Source organism: Astatotilapia calliptera, chromosome 16, assembly GCF_964374335.1.
Source record: "Astatotilapia calliptera chromosome 16, fAstCal68.1, whole genome shotgun sequence".
Lineage (NCBI taxonomy): Eukaryota > Metazoa > Chordata > Actinopteri > Cichliformes > Cichlidae > Astatotilapia > Astatotilapia calliptera.
The window spans coordinates 14,042,590-14,060,877 of record NC_137437.1 but is presented as its reverse complement, the minus strand read 5'-3'; the positions used below and the strand labels follow the sequence as shown (position 1 = coordinate 14,060,877).

Here is an 18,288-nt window from a genome sequence, read left to right as displayed (position 1 = left end):
ACCACCATAATAATATTAATAAAAATAATGAACAACAAGAACCACACTCAATTAAATTATTTCATTTTTAAATTATTAATCTAAGTGTTATTTTTACCAGTAGGGGGCGTTGTTGGCCATAAATTCAATCGCTAAAGAAAACGACAACAAAACAGAAAGAACAAAAATATTTTTCTTTATGTGGTTATAGTTAGTCAACAAGGTTTCATAACATACCTTTCAATATTGATTCATAACACTTTGGTGGTATACCTTCATCGTCTTATTTTTTGTGAATTATGCCAAAACTGAAACCATCATGTGAGGAAAACAATTGTTTGTTGGATGTATTTCTAGATTTTTTTTAAGTAGGTAGTAAGTTTTTATTAATGTATATTATTGTTGTATTATTGTTTTTATTAGTAGTATTTTATTCAGTAATCTTTTGCTAAAGTGTTTAACTGACTGTAATTACATGGTAATGACTGTGTGTTATAAGCTTAGTGGTCTGATGATGTATTTTTGTTTTTCTCTGACCCTATACTTTCTCCTAGTCCCTCATCTGAACTATTTGGCAGGGATTCAAAACAGCTGTTCATCAACCTCGAGAGTGCTGAAGAGGCTTATTGAACTTAAGGGGATCAATAAATCAGAGACCTAGGCAGCAAATCATCAAGACATCATGATTAAACTGGTGAGTGTGTAAGACTTCGGTTTGTTGAAGCTTTCAACCCTTTAGTTTGATTTATTGATATTGTACTAAGAAATACAATACTCTGCAAAAAAGCCTTGAGCCACCACTTACTTTTTCATATTTTGCTTCCAATGAGCCAGACTTTGGTGTAATTTTTAAGTGCTTTTGAGCCATAGTTCTCCAGGCTTTTTTTGGACATGGGCTGCTTTATGAATTATTTTCAGTCCAGTCCTTGTACACTGACCATTTTCAGAGGAGTGATGGTTTGTTAAGCCACTTAAACAGATTCATTTTTTGTTGTTGTACATACACAATGACAATAAAGCACTATTCTATCCACCACCAGATGAACAATATCTGAAAGTCATGTCCTTAATAAATAGGAAAAAAATCCAGAGAAGACTTGACATAGGACCTGGGAGATGCATTTGGCCCTTCAGTTGATCCATCTACTCTTTGCAGATCCCTCATGAGAAATGATCTCAGAGAAAGAGTGGCTGTCAAAAACAATTTATAAGAAAGAGAATCAGAGAGAAAAGACAGAGGGATACCAAACTACACAAGAACGGCACAGAGTGGCAACAGGTCTTATAAGGTGATGAATCCAAATTTGAACTGCTGTGTTCAAATCTTTGTCGTTATGTATGGATGAGGTCAAGAGAGAGGCATCAATACCCACACTGTGAGGTTAAAACATTATAGTTTGGGCCTGCCTTTCATCAACTGGTGATGGGAATATTGTCAAAATCGATGAAATTATGAACACAGAAAAGTACCATCAGATTTTACATTACACTCTGGAAAGCATCTGACTGCCACCAGCTTAATTGTTTTGCATGACCATGATCCTGAATACACTGCCATTGCAGTAAAAGTGTACCTGGATAGAAAAACATACAAATACCACTATCAGTCATAGACTAGCCCCTGTAGCGCCCAGACCTCAACATTATTGAAGCAGTGTAGGTACACCTTGGCAACATGCAAAGCCTAAAGAACTATTCCTACAGACTACTTTAAGAAATGACAAGAAAATGCATGTAACAGAAGTGATTATACCAAATATTGAATTTCAGATGTGGTAGAATTGTGCATAGCTGTTCAAAACTTCAAAGACTTTTCTCATGAGTTCATTGAAATAAGTTCATTTTAACTTTTGTACTCAAATGAATGAATGAATTCTTAATGGATAAACTTCAGTAGAATAGTACTGAAGACAACTGGATATTTATTAGGGTGTTCAGTTAAAAAAATGAGCAAACATGTTTTTAATAGGCTATTGTGCAGGGGGGGAGAGGAGGACAGAAATCTGTCACAGATATACAACTATATTGACGATAAATCAGAGATTTAACCTAGCAGAGCTTTAAATTAGACCAGCCACTTTGACAGATTTTTTTTTTTTTTACCACTTATCTAGTTCTCTTGAAATCAGTGATTGAGGACTAGAAATAATATTGATTGGTCATTTCCCCAAATAAAATCCTGACCATTTAGAGTCAATGAGCCACCTCTCCGGCTGACTCTGCAAAAGACTAGAACAATAAATATCTGCTACAGCAGATGGCGCTATGCACCGTTTACAGTGATTTTCTATAAGCTAATAAAACCAAAGAAGAAGACTTTTTTTTTTTTAAGGAAGGAGCATTAATGAACAGAATTGACGTAGAATAGATGGTTAGTTGATCTAAGAAGCCGATTTATTCATAACTACTATTTTTTGTAAATAATACAATAATTACGTTAAACGTTTTCTGAAATTTCCAAGGCAATCTGTTCGGTGGTCAAATTTAGCGAGAAAGTCGCTAATTTGGCTGCGCTAATACCGTGGTCAAACCCAGAGCCTGACAGAGAGGATGCCAGCAGCAGAGGAGTCATATGGTGGGTTCGCATTACTCCACTTCAGTAGAATGTTGTTTAAATGGCAATTAAGAAGAATAGATTAGGCTTTCACCCAGGAAATATGTGCTAATTTAGCCACTGCATAGCATTAACTTAACACCGTTGTAACCACAGAGACTTCCTGTCGCTGCCTTTCCCCCACTTATATTTGACTCCAGCATCTGACTCCTAATGCTTAAAAGCCCTTAACCCCTTTTTAATGAATGCTACTTTAACATACATGCAGAAATACACAAATGTTTACAGCTCAATAATAAAGCCAAAATAAGATGTTTTAAAAGCTAAATGAACCTTGCCCTCTTGTATTAGTTATTACATGTATTATTATTATTTTTTTATCCTTGTTTACCCACTGTTATTTGACAAATCACTATGCAAGGTTCTTCAGGTAAGGCCTATACTATATACTATCTTATTTACTATATTTATTTCCGGGTTACATAATTTATATCATCATGCTATTGCAGTTGTGATTGCCTGCTCTTGGGAAAGAAAGAACACAAAAAGCATTAAGAAGACACAAGTACTCAGACTCCCATGATGCCTGTGACTGCATTAAAAAGAAGTATGGAAAACCTTGTGATAAATAAATTGTTTCACTTCTGTATTCAAGGCGTCAACAAAGTTGTGGACAACATATGCAGGATTTCTCCAGATCTGTTAGCAGATGTGGTGAGTGTATCTGTCCTTGGTTGTGTATGTTACTATACGGGTGGAAAAAAGTGGCAGCTAGGAAAACAGAGTAGACTTAAATAGTATTTACAGTGACAGCTGCAGACAACCCTCCTTCTGCAACTCTCCCCATTTCCGTTCTGGGTCTTTCCCATTACTTGAGCATCACGTACAGCTACTTGTAAATATAAGTCTTTTATTTAAATTGTTTTGGGGCTGTTTCATTAGTTTCACTGCCACAGGCTCAGACTGTATTATGAAACTCCGATAACTTAAACAGTTGTGCAACTTCAAAACACTGCCTTTATAACTCGCTACTGGAGGATGTTATTGTTGACCAAAATAGCGCTCATTTCAGGGCTATTAGCAACCACTGTGCACAAGTACCATAGGATGTGGTGTAGCTGTGGAGGCTATGCTGCAGTTCTGATAGCTAATCTTCAATAATCTCCACAGTGTCAGCACGTACTGACTTATCTTCAAGGGCAGAAGAGAGGAGTAGATTCAGCTGAAATTTCTGATGTGAGTCACCCTTTCTTTAGAATACATTTGACTTATAATAACCTATCCTCCCAAATTCCTCTTTTGAGACCTTTTCTGGGTTTTTTTTTTGTTTGTTTTTTTTGTGGGCAGAGATTTCAGAGAGCTGAAGTGAGGCTTGATCATGAAGCTCTGCAGGACATGATCAGATTTCTCTTGCTAACATTCCGGTATTTTCCCCCACATTTCTTTTAAATTTTTTATAAAGTATGTAGTTTCTGAATTTGATAACTGTGCCTTCCATGTTCCATACATTTGTTTCTTACATAGCACACTTAAAAAGGCCAAATTATACATAAAGTAGGATGTTGTCCTACTATAGGCTGTGATAGTAGTGTTTTTTTTTTGCTAGGTCAGCTGGAAAGAGCAACATCTCTGGGGATGAACTTGTGTCAAAGCTGGAAGAAGGCTCTACCAAGTGGACCAAAGCTTCCCTTCAGGTCTTGCATAAGTTGTGGAGTGAACATGGTGTGTCAGTCCACACTCAACAAGAGGCCCAGGCCATGCTCAGCATCGGTCAGGTTTGTCCAAGTTTAATGAAATAAAGTATATATATTCTGCCCCCCCTGAACATATAACTTCTCGTTTTCTCCTCTTCTCTTTCAAAACTGATGGAACTTTGTTTTGCCTTAGTTGGTGGACATGCAGTGGAAGCTTGGCATGGCAGTGAGCTCAGACACCTGTCGATCTCTCAACTCCCCATTTGTGTGTCTGCTGCTGAAGATTGTTGAGCCTTCAGGACAAATCTGTCAGAGGTCTTTTGAGATGACCATCCCACAGTTCCAGGTTTTGTATTTTTTTTTTCATGTGAATGTAGTGTTGTTGGTGTTATTTATTCATGATATTTTATCCCTCTCCTACTTCTTCTTTCTGCAGAACTTCTACAAACAGTTCAAGGAGATGGCAGCTGTTATGGAGACTGTATGATTGTTAGCACACCTAAGTGCTTGTTACAGTTATACCAGGTTTATGTGCAACTAACGGAAGAAACTTTGACATAAGTGTTTATTTGCTGGTTGTCTCAAAACACCAACTCTCAGTTTTGTGCTTGTATTTTTCCACAGATTGCGCAACCTCCCACTTGATAATACTTTTAGGATGTCTAGCCTTGGGTTAGCTTAGAGTTATGCATTATACATTTAAAATGCTAAGCCAGCAAAATCTGACTAATATATGTGTTGCCAAATGTGTGTGATGTGATTCAGTCTGTAATAAATTTCAGTTTGCCTGTGAGTGTGTATGTTTACACTAAACTACCCCCCACCCCAGAAATGAAAACAATACAGTGACCTAATCTGTTATATTTTTGTCAGGGGTAGGAGACTGTAGTAGCGCACTATACAGCAAATTACATACTAATATATATTCAAATAATATTACATGTAATATTGATTTGTCTTTTTGTAGAGCATGTGATGTAAAGTGGTCCAACTTTTTAATTGTTGCGGTTGTCTTAGAAGTCCATAACACATTTTTGCCACTACTTTACTTTGACTCTACAGCTCAAAGGGAAATAATGTCTTTAACCAAGGCTTTTAAAAATAGATTCAGTGGTTAATTTTCTCACTAATATTTTACCTGTTTTTGGAAGCCTGCAAAAGACAACAATTTAATACATTTTACAAAAGTAAATTTATGCAAACCATAGCAAATCAAGATCAAATAGATGCTCTTAAAATGAACACATCATTACTGGTTATTAGTTACACCTTTTTAGTACTGGTTAGACCACTGGTTAGACCACCTTTTCCCTTAGGAATGTTGAATCCATTCCTCATGGCATGGATTCAACAAGGTGCTGGAAATATTCCCTAGTGATTTCGGTCCATGTTAGCATCACACAGTTGCTGCAGATTTGCCAGCTGTGTATCCATGAGGCCAACTTCCTGTCCACCACATTCCAAGGGTGCTTTATTAGATTGTGATCTGGTGACTTGTGGAGGCCATTTGAGTGCAGTGAACCCACTGACATGTTCAAGAAACCAGTTTGAGATGGTTTGAACTTAATGACATGTCACGTTATCTTGCTGGAATCAGCCATCAGAAGAGGCATACACTGTTGTCATAAAGGGATGGACATGGTTACAGTACAATACTCGGGTTGGTTAAGGTGCTTAAATGATATTCAGTTGGTAATAAAGGGCCTCAAGTATACAAAAAAATATTACCCACATCATTGCAACACCAACTTGAATCCGTGATACAAAGTAGGATGAATCCATACCTTCATGTTGTTTATCCCAAATTCTGACCCCACCATCTCAATGTAAAAGTAGAAATCCATGTGAATTGTAGGCTCAGTTTCCTGATCTTAGCTGACAAGAGTGGCACCTGGTGTGGTCTTCTGCTCAGAGTTTTTCTTCTACATACCTGGGTTGTAATGAGTTGTTATTTAAGTAACTGTTGCCTTCCTATCAAGCTTGGTCCCCCCCCCCCCCCCCCAAATACAACAGCTGCTCATTAGATGTTTTCTCTGTTTCAGATCATTCTCTGTAAACCTTAGAAACAGTTGTGTTGGAAAATCCCTGTATATCAGCAATTTCTGAAAGACCAGTCAGACCAGCCTGTCTGGCACCAACAAGCATGCCACAGTAAAAGTCACTTAAATCCCTGTTTTCCTCCATTCCGACGCTCAGTTTGAAATTCAGCAGGCCATCTTGACCATGTCTACGTGCCTATTTTGTTGCCGTCTGTTTGATTAGATATTTGTATTAACAAGCAGATGAACAGGTGTACCTTGAAAATTGTGAACGTGCATAGCAGCTTCATCTTCCATCCCTCCTAATAATCTCATGACCCATGAGATTCTTCAGGTGACCCTGTGGAGGGAGTTCGACCCCTACTTTGGGAACCACTAGACTAAAATATCTAGCAACTACCAAGCCTGGACCAGCTATTTGTGGACCGATGGGTGGGCATAAACAATCGAACAGCTTCTGATAACGTTTGTAGAGAGTGAGAACTTTTACATTTTTAAAAAACTATTTTGAATAATTAAGCATTTTAGACTGCTGCTTCAGTCAGTATGAACACCCACCATTGCAGTGGTGCAGTAAGTAATAATTGGAGTTAAGAATTAACTGTTATTTGAATGAATATTTCAACTTTTACAAGTGAGCCATTACACACTTCTTATTAGTAGACAATGAAATCCTACAAACTGGTTCAAGAACTCACAAAAAAGAAATAAAACTTACATTTTGGTATGCTTTTATGGTAAAGTAGTAGTTTTAGAAGTAACGTTTGATCCCTGGGCCTTCAAAGATACTATAAAATGATTATGCAGTCCTTAGATTTCAAGATATTTCAAGATAATTTAACTGTGACGCACTGCAGTCTATGGATTCTGAATGTTATTTGCAATCGAATCCAATTAAAGTACAACTTTAACTTTATACCAACTGACAATGGTATTCAGTGAGGATCCGGGATCAGCTGTGTATCTATTCTGCACGCATCTACATTTAAAGTAGGTACACACCATCAGCGCGGGGGTTGTTTGGTTGTAGAGCTCCTGGCTACCGCTTCATTGGTGAGTTTATATATGGCTAAGGTACTATTTTGGGGATAGGCGGACTGCTTGGATATTATAGCGTTAAGTTGAGGGGAAGTCTTCCCGTGCATAAAGCACCACATATGATTATGAATGTCGAGTAGTGGTGGGACTGAGATTAACCTACTTGTGAACAGCCGGGACTCACTTTGCTTAGCAAGAAAAAAAATTGCACATGTTATCGAAACCTGGTTCAACCTGATGGAGGCGGTTGGCAGGTAGAATTACAACCAACGGGAGCTGGAACCAAGGGCACTTGTGCCACGGGGGGCTGAAAACACATCTCACGGTGCCACGAAGAAAGAACATTTCCAGGTAAAACTTAATGTACTGTGGAGAAAGGCGGAGCCTCGTCCTGTCACGTTTCGCACAGCGGCTCTGCGCTGCCCACTCCTCCAGCACATGGGATGGATGGGCGGTTCGTCACAGGCGCGCAGCCGCTCCGCCTCCGAGGCGTTGTGGAAGGAAGGATCACTGACGGGAGACTGCGCCGCAAGACGATAAACAAGCATCAGTGTCTGTATTTTATTGTTCATCTGCAGAGAGAAATCGCAACGGTGGCAAAGAAGCGTTTGTGCACTAGGATTTCAGGACCGGGACGTTGGAAATGCGCCGCCCTGCGTGCGCATTCGGAGACAACGTCCAACGCGTCAAAGAAATCAGATTTCTCTGGGTGACTTGTGTTTACACGGGAGTCAACCAAAGCCACGTTTTTGGCAAGCTATCTTGGTTGGGACAGTATAGTACAGGGGTGTTTAGCGCTTGGTTCTCCGCCTAAGCAAACGGTGGAGCGGAGCAGGGAGTAAAACAGCGAATAGACAGCACTCGAAGTTCTTTTTTTTTAATCCTTGAGGGAAAAACTGAACATCATGGAGAGTTGCAGCTGATCGAAAGGGCGAGCACATGTTGGAGGTTTGTTTGAGCGCTGCGTAAACTTTGTGTATGGATGTGGACATGGAAAGTGTTGCAAACTAAACACAACTACAGCTAGCCTCGGTGGCAAGAGGGAAAGATATATTGATAGTGTTTTATTTTTGTTTTGGGGTTGTTGTTTTTTTGGAAGTAGGATTTGCTCTGTGTTGTTGTCATCGAGTTTCGGGCGAAAAGTCTGCTGGGTCAACATGGAGAGTCACGACGAGAAGGAGAAGTCGGACAACAGGTTCGCCCTCACTTACATCGGCTGGTCCCTGCTGGACAGGCGGACCACCCTACCCATGCTGCCGTGGCTGGTGGCCGAGATCCGCAGGCGGTGCGAGAAAGGCGACTGCGGCCCTGTGATGCAGCCCAGGGAAGTTCATCTGGTCCTCTGCCCCCCCTTCATCCGATGTGTCCCCACCACCAGCAACAACTCCTCAGTGTTCATATTCGAGCACAAAGCACAGCTCATATCTCGCTTCATTCACAACAGCAATGACCTCACCTATTTTGCCTATCTCCTGCGGGGCCAGCCCGACAACCCCGAGTCCGAGATGTCCTGTCACGTCTTTAAGGCCTGCGACCCCAACCAGGTAGGCCTGCTCCTCTCTGCACAGCACAGTTTTCAATACCATGAGCATGAATGGACCAAAACTCAGGCCAAAAAAAGTAACGCGGTGATCCATTAGGAACACACTTATAAAAAAGCTTTAAATAATATTTTTTTACACCTAAGAAGACCTGAAGCAAGTATCCAAATCAAACGTCCTGAGTATATGTGACTAAATTAAATATGATGTCATGGTGAGGCAAACTATTTTTTTAAGGGTGGACTGATCCTGTCATTAGCTGTAAACTGAAAAACAATGAGATGTCCAACTAAGCCTGAAGTGAAATGTCTCCAAGGTGAAAGCTGTATAATTTAATCTCAACCTCGCACAATATTTGATCAGTCGTTGGTCAAAATGTGTTTGTTTTGGGATTAAGTATTTAGGCCACTAGATGGTGGGCATGACAAACCCAGTACTGTGTTGTTGTTGTTGTTTTTTTGGTCAAAGTTAATCTATCCCTGGCCTTTCCCTGATCTTAAGTACAGTGGCCCTGAAGCTCAGTGCACCAGAGCTTAAGAAAAGACATATGGTTTCACCAATTTTGCACCACGAAGGGAAAATGATAGCTGAAAGCTCCCATTATAGAGTGGCATTTTCTGTCTTTGTGTCGGTTTATCCCTTTTGCAGCGTCATGTGTCAGACTGGAGAAGATGGGACTGTGTTTCCTGAAGTTGCAGCGCTCGGCGCTCTTGGGGCTGCTGTAGATCTGACATGTGTCTGGTGTCTGTGGTGTGACAACAACTGAATACAATATTGAGTCAGCACATTCACTTGCCGATCAGCATGCCACTCTTGAGTAATAACTGAAATAAACAGCCAGAAATCAGGAACGTGGGAGTCTGTGATTAAATATATATTGGTAGTAATCCTTTCTGCTCTTTTCTGAAAAGCAGTTCATAGCATATTTTTTTAGGAAGTTGCTGCACTCAGTAGCCTACCCTAGTGTTTATCTGAGTTATCTTTTCTCTGATTTGGTGGTAGAGAATGTTATTTATACAAGATTCTTAAACAAACGCAGTTTAATCTTGGTGCCACCTCAATTCCTAATTCCATGCAACCCATTCTGAAGTCTAACATCCCTACTCATGCTAATCCTGTTTTCCCACTGACTCAGGAAATGTGCACCAGTAATGTTCACAAACACATATCTAGTTATACTCACATTTTGCATTGATCTCAAGTGTGCCCGTGCCGTATCGTGTTTCCTGTGCAGGGGGCTGAGCACAATGTTTGTGTGTTAGTGAAAACTGAGGAGCAGAAGCGCCAGCAAGCTTAAGGCGTGCACACTTTCGAGGTCTCTGGCCTCTCTGCTAATGCCCGAATGTGTGTGCAGCAGTGAGAAAAGTATCTTGGACGTACCTCATTCATCACTATTACGCAACGAGAACTGGTTTGGCAACCAGCAAGCCCAAGCAACGTGTGCAAGGTGGACCATGTGGAATGCATGGCTAATTCTACCAGTACTCTGTTGCCATGTACAACACCCTGTTGCGGCAACTGCTAGCAGTCTGTTTGTCCCATTTTCCATACATAAACAGCATTTATTGCGAGCATTCTTACTACCACGTTGTGCGTTTTCTCTTTTTTCCAAACTGACTTTGAAGACACAAAAAATATTGCTTTATTTTTGGTTGGCAGGAATGGTTTCACATCTATTTTTAGTTGTAGAAATGACAGGCCTTCCTTGTGTAAGGAGATTTGGCATCTATCAAAATGATGAGAAAGGTTATAATGAAAAGACACTCTTGATGTCTTCAAGAGCACTGCAACTTATTAGATCCTTTTGGATTTAAGAAATAAAACGGTAAAGGAATAGCCCTGAATATGCAGTTTGCCTACAAACGTGACATCTCTCATGTATGTGTTTCAAATGTCATCGTGCTAAAAATCAGGTTTGACCTCCTGGACTTGAAATGCAGCCTCGGTCCTCACGCGTTCACTGTTAGGGTTAACAAGACTAACATTAACATGCCATGGATAATATTTTGCTAAAGCATCAAAGGGAAGATTTGGACACAAGTTAAACTTTTTTTTTCAGTTGAAGTGGGAGATGTTTACTTGACTTGTCTGTGAGACTGATAGGCACACATTCAGCACAGTCTCCAGTCAACACCACTGTGCTATTATCAAGCCAGCAACACACACTCAAGGCCTGCACAGCATAAACCACAGACCCCTGCATCATTTTTTTTTAACCTCTGCTCTGACTTGGAACAGTACCACTGTGGAATCACTCACTGGGTAACCTGTTGTCTCTGCTGTGGGTGATGTTCATTTTCAGTCACAGTGGCACACACTGTTAAACTAAAATAGGAAAAGTCATTGTCTACCATTCAGCTTTACAAACCGTGCAGAGCTTGTTTTTTCATCTATTATATCAAGTGCCTTTCCCTTTTGTGCCAAAGACAGGAATTGAAAAGCTTTTTTTCTTATATTACGTGCACCTGTTGCCCAGAGAAGGAAAAGTGGCCCAGTGTCTGTCTGTTAATGTGACCAGATTTCTGAGGCCACATATTTGTAACTGGTTATCATGATATTCTGTGCACAGTTCACAATGAAAGGGAAACTGTCTGCAGTCACTGATATGTTGTTACATGTCAGATAAGCATAGCAAGCAGCTTTGAATACTTGAGTTCTTGGATTAACTTTATAAAAATGTATATTATTAGCAAGCTGCTTGTCTGGTAATTTGGTGTGACAGATAAGTCACCGGATCAAATACAGTCATGTGAAAAAGTGAGTTTTGACAGGACAGGCAGCCAGGTGCACAGTGGGGACCCCACCAAACTCACCCCAAGGTCACCCCATGCAACGCTCAGAGAGAATGCAGAAAAACCCAAGATCTACATATGAGACTGTAATTAGAGAAAATACTGAACAAGTATGGCTGATTTGGAAGAATATGGACACCTCTTACCAACTGTCACGCATGGTGGTGGAGGGGTGATGATCTGGGCTCGCTTTGCAGCTAAAGGCCCTGGGCGCCTTGCAGTCACAATGAACTCCTCTCTATACCAAAGTATTATGGAGTGAAATGTGAGGCCATCTGTCTGACAGCTAAAGCTTGGCTGAAAATTGGGTCATGCAACAAGACAATGATCCCAACCACAGCAGCGAATCTATAACAGAATAGCTGAAAAGCAAGAATAAAGGTGTTGCAATGACCCAAAGTCCAGACCTCAGGTTGATTGAAATTCTGTGGCATGGACGTTTAGAGAGCTGTGCATAAATAAATGCCTGCAAACCTCATTGAACTGAAGCAAAGTTTTAGATGGCAAGCCAAAATTCCTCTGCAGTCATGCAAAAGACTGATAAAGTCATACAAGACAGAAAATTATTACTTCAAGTTGTTGCTGCGAAAATGATCGTGTGTACTTAGTTTTTCACAGGGCTGCGTAAAACTCTATGAAAAGTTTCTTTTGCACATGGCTGTGAGTTCCCTCCTAAGTTTCAGTAAAATCAGAGCACTAACAAAGTGAAAAACAGTCTCTCCATAGCTGTTTAATTACCAGGATCTATGTTTACATATACACTTGTATTGGCAAAAAAAAAAAATAGACGTTTTACTGACGCATTACAATTTCCAGTTGTGACATCTTGTCACTGTGGCAGTAAAGATATCATAAGGAATTTTTGTTTGTTTGCTTGCTTGTTGTTGTGGTCAAATATGAATTTTGTTCAACTTACATTTGTCCTCAGCCACATGGAAAAGCACAGGCTACAGTGAGGTCAAACTTTAAATGTCAAGTGGCATCAGAACAAATCCTTGCAGAGCCAGAGCCACACAAAGACGGATATTTGGCCTTAAAGCAACTCCATAAATCGAAGTTTATGGTTATGACGTTAATAAGCTACAGTTTGTTTGTTTTTTCCGTCTTTCTATTCAATTTGGGCAACTTTCTAAGAACTTGCATCGCATGCTTTTAACTTAAAAGCATGCGATCTTTGATTGCTTCTGGTCTGACGTGGGGTATTACGTTTCATCTCTCGCTTGCTTTCTGTTTCCATTCTTATCTTTTTATTGACACAGTGATAACCTGTGCACCTCCAAAAGAGCCTAATTAGGCCTAATCACAGATATTGTGGCCGAACGTGAGACTCCGCAACTTCTCAGCGGTCTGGCTTATTGCTGCCGATAATAGCAGCAGAGCAATGTGCCATCTACTGTAAGATCTGATGTTATTAGGGGCTTTTGAAGAGCGCTTGGACATGATGGGAGCTATGCACTGAGAGTACTCAGGACTCTAGCAGCTCAGAGGGCACTATTCCCGTGTTTGTTTTCACCTAAGCTCTAAAGCTCTGCTCTGCTACTGGTGTTTATAGAGAAGCATTGCTTCACAACCGCCGTCGCTTATATCGTTTAATGAAGCCAGCCTATGATCACTGAATGTTACGCTAGTTTAAAGAACCGCTTTAGTGGGAAGAGGACGCTGGCTTTCCTTTAGTTCCTCAACAGCTTTTCTGCCTGCCTGTCTGTGCATGTCTCCCTTCAAGAGGCGAGCACCTTTGCCGACTCTGTATTGGGTAGATAAGGAATAATTGATCGCACGCTTCGGCATCATCTTACTCATGTATAATAAAGCAGCTCCTTTTAATGTTTAGACAAATCTGTCTCTTTTTTCCCCCTCCCTTTGTGACAAAGTGTTGTGGTGGCCAGCTGTAGTTCTCAGCCAACAAGACCTTTTGCTTACCGCGACCTCGTAGTGTCAACACTGTCTTTTCCAATGAAGAATGCACTTTCACACAAAATGTAGCCATCAAGATCCCATGTGTGGTTTATTTTTCATCCCTTGTAAGTTATTACAGCACGTTTTCATTTATTCGCAACCCGCGTTTACAGAGAGCGCAGATATTTGTTTCTGAAGCTTAAAATGATCACCGCGATATTATTTTATCCTGGAAATAAGTCAGCCAACAGTTTGAAAATCATTCACAGTTTCTGGAGTGTGGGATTAGGACTGAGCATCACCCCCACCCCAGCCACTTCCACTTTTCCTCATCTCAAGGCAACGCTCTGTCACCAGCCAGGAAAAGCGCAAGGCCTTGAGGGGGGAGGTGGGAAAGCAGGCGCTTAGAAAGTGGGACTTTAAAATAGCCCCAGTAGCAGACGTGCATTTGATCTCATTGCCTTTTATGAAAATCAGACACGGGCTTTGTCAGGATGTTTGAGTTCATTCACAGCTTTTCTTTTCCTGTTTGCCTGCCCTCCCCTCTCTGCGCTCTGTTGTTCTGGTCACACCTCTGAAGTAAGCGCCATGTACTTTGCTATACAACTTCCCTCTCCAGTCCACATTAGAAATATATTTGTTCAACCGCCTGTATCCAGCTCTTATCTGATCTGATGTGTGCAGTCTGTGGAGCTGCTGTTTGTTCTAGCCCTCACTGTTGTCTTAAACACAGTATTTGGCTGACCTTGGCTGCAGCATTAGTTCCAGGCACTCTGCTTCTTTTAGGGAGCTTTAGCGTCGAGGCTTTCAGTCAGTTGTTTGCTGCCAAAATTTTAGTGCAGCGGTGATTCATTGCTCTCTGACTCCACTGCTATTGTTCAGTCCCCATTGTAAAAGTATTCAAAGCCTAAATTATGGTGGGTTTTTTTTTTTGTCTTGTCTTTTGCCTGTTTTTTTAAAATTTTTAAATCTTTGACTTGTTATCAAAGCAAGCTGTTATCAAGCTTTGATGACACTAACACACTAGCTGCCTGCTAATGTTTAAGTGCCACAGTGTAGCAGCAATAGGCTTATCGACCTTCAAGTCTCGAGTTTCCCCCAGCCTTCTGTTTTCTGTTCATTGCTGTAGAGAGTGGGTGTTCCCCATGGCTGCACGCCTACCTCTGACACCACTGTAGCTTTTGGTCCGTCTATTGTTATAGTTTTTGTTCAAATCTTTTGCTCTTTTCAAGTTATTTAAATTTCAAGTCTAAATATGGTTTTATTTTATTTATGTCTTAGCATGCATAACCAAAACAACAGTATTGATATGATTCCACGTAATTTTTTTACTGTTAATTTCTTACTTCTTCTTAGTTTTTATTTGTCATTTTGAGAATGACATGAAGCATTATTCATGTTCATACTTTACAGAACCTGACGAAAAGTTAGAAATTGCGTTGTCTTAGATTTTAGGGTGATGTTATACTCGTGCTCTTTCAATGTCTGCGAAGCTGGTGTTCCCCTCGACCTCCCTTAGTCTTTTTGTCATGGTTTTTCTTTGTTCCTGTCTTCCTGTTCATCACATCCTTTCATTCCACTTGCCTCGCTTACAGGTCCCTGAGGTGATTAGTAACATTCGCCAAGTGTCCAAAACAGCGCTTAAGGAAGATTCCAAACCCAAACAGGAAACCGACGAGGCCTTCTACAACTCCCAGAAGTTTGAAGTGCTTTACTGTGGCAAGGTAGGAATCGGTGCATATGGCTTTAGAATGGAGTGTTTTTAAGATAAAAAAGGGCTTCAATGAATGCTGTTGGTGTTGCAAAAATCCCAGGTGACGGTCGGATACAAGAAGGCTCCATCCACGCTCGTCGATGATTGCATCGACAAGTTTCGCCAGCACGAGATTGAGCGCAAACGCGTTCGACTCCTCAACGGTCAACGAGGATCCACGGAGAGCCCCCCTGTGGAGTTTCTCATGGGAGGCGAAGGAGACCCGCTCTCCTCTGCTCTGAATGAGACTATGGAAGACCCCAGAGGTCCTGGAGGGGAGGACGTGACCTCAGGTGGGGACGAACGCTTCAAACAAATTTATGATGAGGAAAAGTTTTATTGAAATGATATGTGTGTGTGCACAGCAACAAGTAACTTGAAGGCTGGTCAGGTTCACATGTCCCACATTGTTGTAAGTAAATGCTGCTACTGTCAGTTTTGCAAGGACACAAAAGCTGATTTGCAACTCAAAATCAAGTTTAAACACAAGGAGACAAAGAGCGACTTTACAGACGTGTCTGTTCTGCACCCAAAATGACAACATTTGCTTGCATAATTTAGCTTCAGCCAAATAATGATTATAATGTTTCTTCTATTGGTTGGTTTACAGTGCTCACTTTGACTCAGTGTGGATTATTCTGTTTGTGCACCTCCTTGTATTACACTGTGTTCGCTGTTATGTTGACAGGCTAGTGTTCCAAATGGAAAACAGCAAGTTGCACGCTTACTTTTCACAAAATGTGGCAGCCATCCACATTTATGTAATTATCAAGTTGCTGGCTATACAAGCAAAAATAGGAACTAGACTTAAAAAAACTGTAATAAAGATAAAATATTTATAGGAAATATCCTTGGGTTTAGTATCTGTTAGTTTGGTAAAAACATGATTATAACCGAGACATTGATGGATGTGTTTATTGGAACTCTAAATGTATGCTTTCAAAAATGTCTGTGTTTTTATGGTAATATATGCGGTCGCTGAGTTTCCTAAAAAGACTAAAACTAAAACTGAAACTAACAAAAACTAAGCTGAACCAAGAAAATCAAGTGAAATTAAACTGAATTACAAACAAGATGAAAATGAAATTAAAATAAAAACTAAGTAAAAAATACACAATTATAATAACTCTGTTATTATCACTTTATGTTCATCAGGAGGCAAGTAAACCATTTACTAAAAACAAGAGGTCAGTAGAAAAATCTAGGTTAATTTAATGATTCAGTCAAACTGGGTAATCCTGTGTACTTGGTAGAACAGCACTGGAGTATATCCATTAGATCAATAGCGACTAAAGGTTCTAGTGATGTAATTTTCTAAACTTAGGTGTGAGTTCATGTTTGATGTGTCTGATCCAGGTAAAGGTATTCTCAGCAGCGGCAGTCAGAGCAACCTACGAGGAGCGTTCCCCGAGTCCATCCAGGAGGACTCGGGATTCGAGGAGCCCCAGGAGTTTCGGACACGCTGCAGCAGCATGGTGGGGAGTCTGCAGAGGAAGCCGGGAGAAGGCATCGTCATGGTTTCCACACGCCGTCGTCACGCTAGCGCACCAAATCACGTTCAGCCTTCGGATGCAGACAAAAACCGCACTATGCTCTTTCAGGTAGGAGAAGTTGAACGGAGTAAAGGGCTGTGCTGTACTGCTGCTAATGTGTTGGTGTCACAGTGAGAGCGCTTCTCTTCTCTTTGTCCAAATGACTGTTCAAGTTCTTTCCTTCGGTTCGATGCAGAACACTTCTCAAAATAACAGTGTTCTCACATGAAAATCTTTGTCTAGTATGGAGAGAAGTGACTGACCTGGGCCCTGAAGGCATCATTTATATCTTAATAAATAATTTGCAGTGAGCTTAAAGGGATGTCCACCTTACGTGTATGTGCACGCAGTGTACAGTTGGGCTGGCCGGGTGTCTTATTTTGCATTGTTTTGGATTTACTCCACTCTAAACATACCCTTTTCAATAATATGGATGGATTTTTTTAAGCTCCTCATGCCAAACCATAATTTGTGTTGTAAAACTTGATTCCATCTGTTACACCAGAAAACCAAATGGTCGCTGGCCTCAGCGCTGTTTGTCACGGAGGCCTCCTTTGCATAGACTCTCACTGCTGAGGTTCACACCACCGCAAATCATTTTTATGTGCACGTGGCTGGCAGCTATAATGTGTAGACCAGCTTGGCCTGGTGTAACTGTTCCAGTTAATAAGGCCGTAACTCCTGTGGTATTAAAAAAAATAATAAAAACTGACTTCACCACTGCTCCTGTGATAACACACGGTCGCTGCTTCATGAGAAACATGTGCGCCGCACTGTGAGCCAGCTGCCATTCCTCACGCACCATGCCTGTTTCGTCATGAAGCTAATTTTAAAAACTAGAGCACAACGCTCGATGTGATACTGTACGTAGCAGTCAATTATGAGGAAAAATCATTAGCGGAGACTCGCTGACCCTGATTTTAAAGTGCACGTGAGCGTCTTTTATCTCTATTGCCAATCGGGTCCCGGAATAATTATAGTCCTAGTCATAAAATGCTTAACATCACAGGAGATCCCAGTGTGTTTACACACATGCTCTCCCATCCGTGTTGTTTTGTGAGAACTTTTCATGCATCTATTACATGTTTTTACTTCACTCTGTGTGACCGTGGTCTCTCGTGTTTCATAGGTTGGACGTTTTGAAGTAAACCTTATAAGTCCTGACAGTAAAACTGTGGTCCTGGAGAAGAACTTCAAGGATATCTCATCGTGCTGTCAGGTTGGTGTATATTTACTTGTAATGTTTACTGAAAAGGTCTCTCTTGTGTCTCTGCTGCAGCCCTAGCAACTGGAATCTAATCACAGAGAGCCTTTGCTCATCTTTACACAAGAGCAGACCTTTAGTGTTTATTCCTTAATTTAGTGGCAGATCTTTGTCAGTAATGTAAGAATACACTTCTTTTCACCTTTGTTGGTTGTTTAGTAATTAAATATGATATAATTAAATCATCATTATGGTGATGTGCTATA

General features: G+C 40.7%; 2 protein-coding genes across 4 annotated transcripts in view; both read left to right on the top strand.

Moving 5' to 3' along the window:
• Nucleotides 1–2,265: 2,265 nt before the first annotated feature.
• Nucleotides 2,266–5,020, top strand: commd6 (COMM domain containing 6). The gene is made up of 7 exons (XM_080290387.1): nt 2,266–2,554; nt 3,189–3,247; nt 3,704–3,769; nt 3,881–3,957; nt 4,140–4,308; nt 4,421–4,573; nt 4,664–5,020. The coding sequence occupies exons 1-7, from the start codon at nt 2,530–2,532 to the stop codon at nt 4,712–4,714; spliced, it is 600 nt and encodes a 199-aa protein (XP_080146513.1). The 5' UTR covers nt 2,266–2,529; the 3' UTR covers nt 4,715–5,020.
• Nucleotides 5,021–7,450: 2,430 nt separating this feature from the next.
• The window catches only part of tbc1d4 (TBC1 domain family, member 4), a 28,588-nt gene continuing 17,750 nt past the window's right edge, over nt 7,451–18,288 (top strand). The window contains exons 1-6 of one of the 3 annotated variants that reach the window (XM_026144337.2): nt 7,452–8,252; nt 8,407–8,848; nt 15,129–15,257; nt 15,348–15,579; nt 16,643–16,887; nt 17,948–18,037. In XM_026144337.2, the coding sequence (XP_026000122.1) occupies nt 8,462–8,848; nt 15,129–15,257; nt 15,348–15,579; nt 16,643–16,887; nt 17,948–18,037 (1,083 nt within the window). In that variant the 5' untranslated portion in view covers nt 7,452–8,252; nt 8,407–8,461. Of the gene's footprint in view, nt 8,849–15,128; nt 15,258–15,347; nt 15,580–16,642; nt 16,888–17,947; nt 18,038–18,288 lie in introns of all 3 variants that reach the window. The other 2 variants (XM_026144338.2, XM_026144339.2) reach the window with 2 other exon arrangements.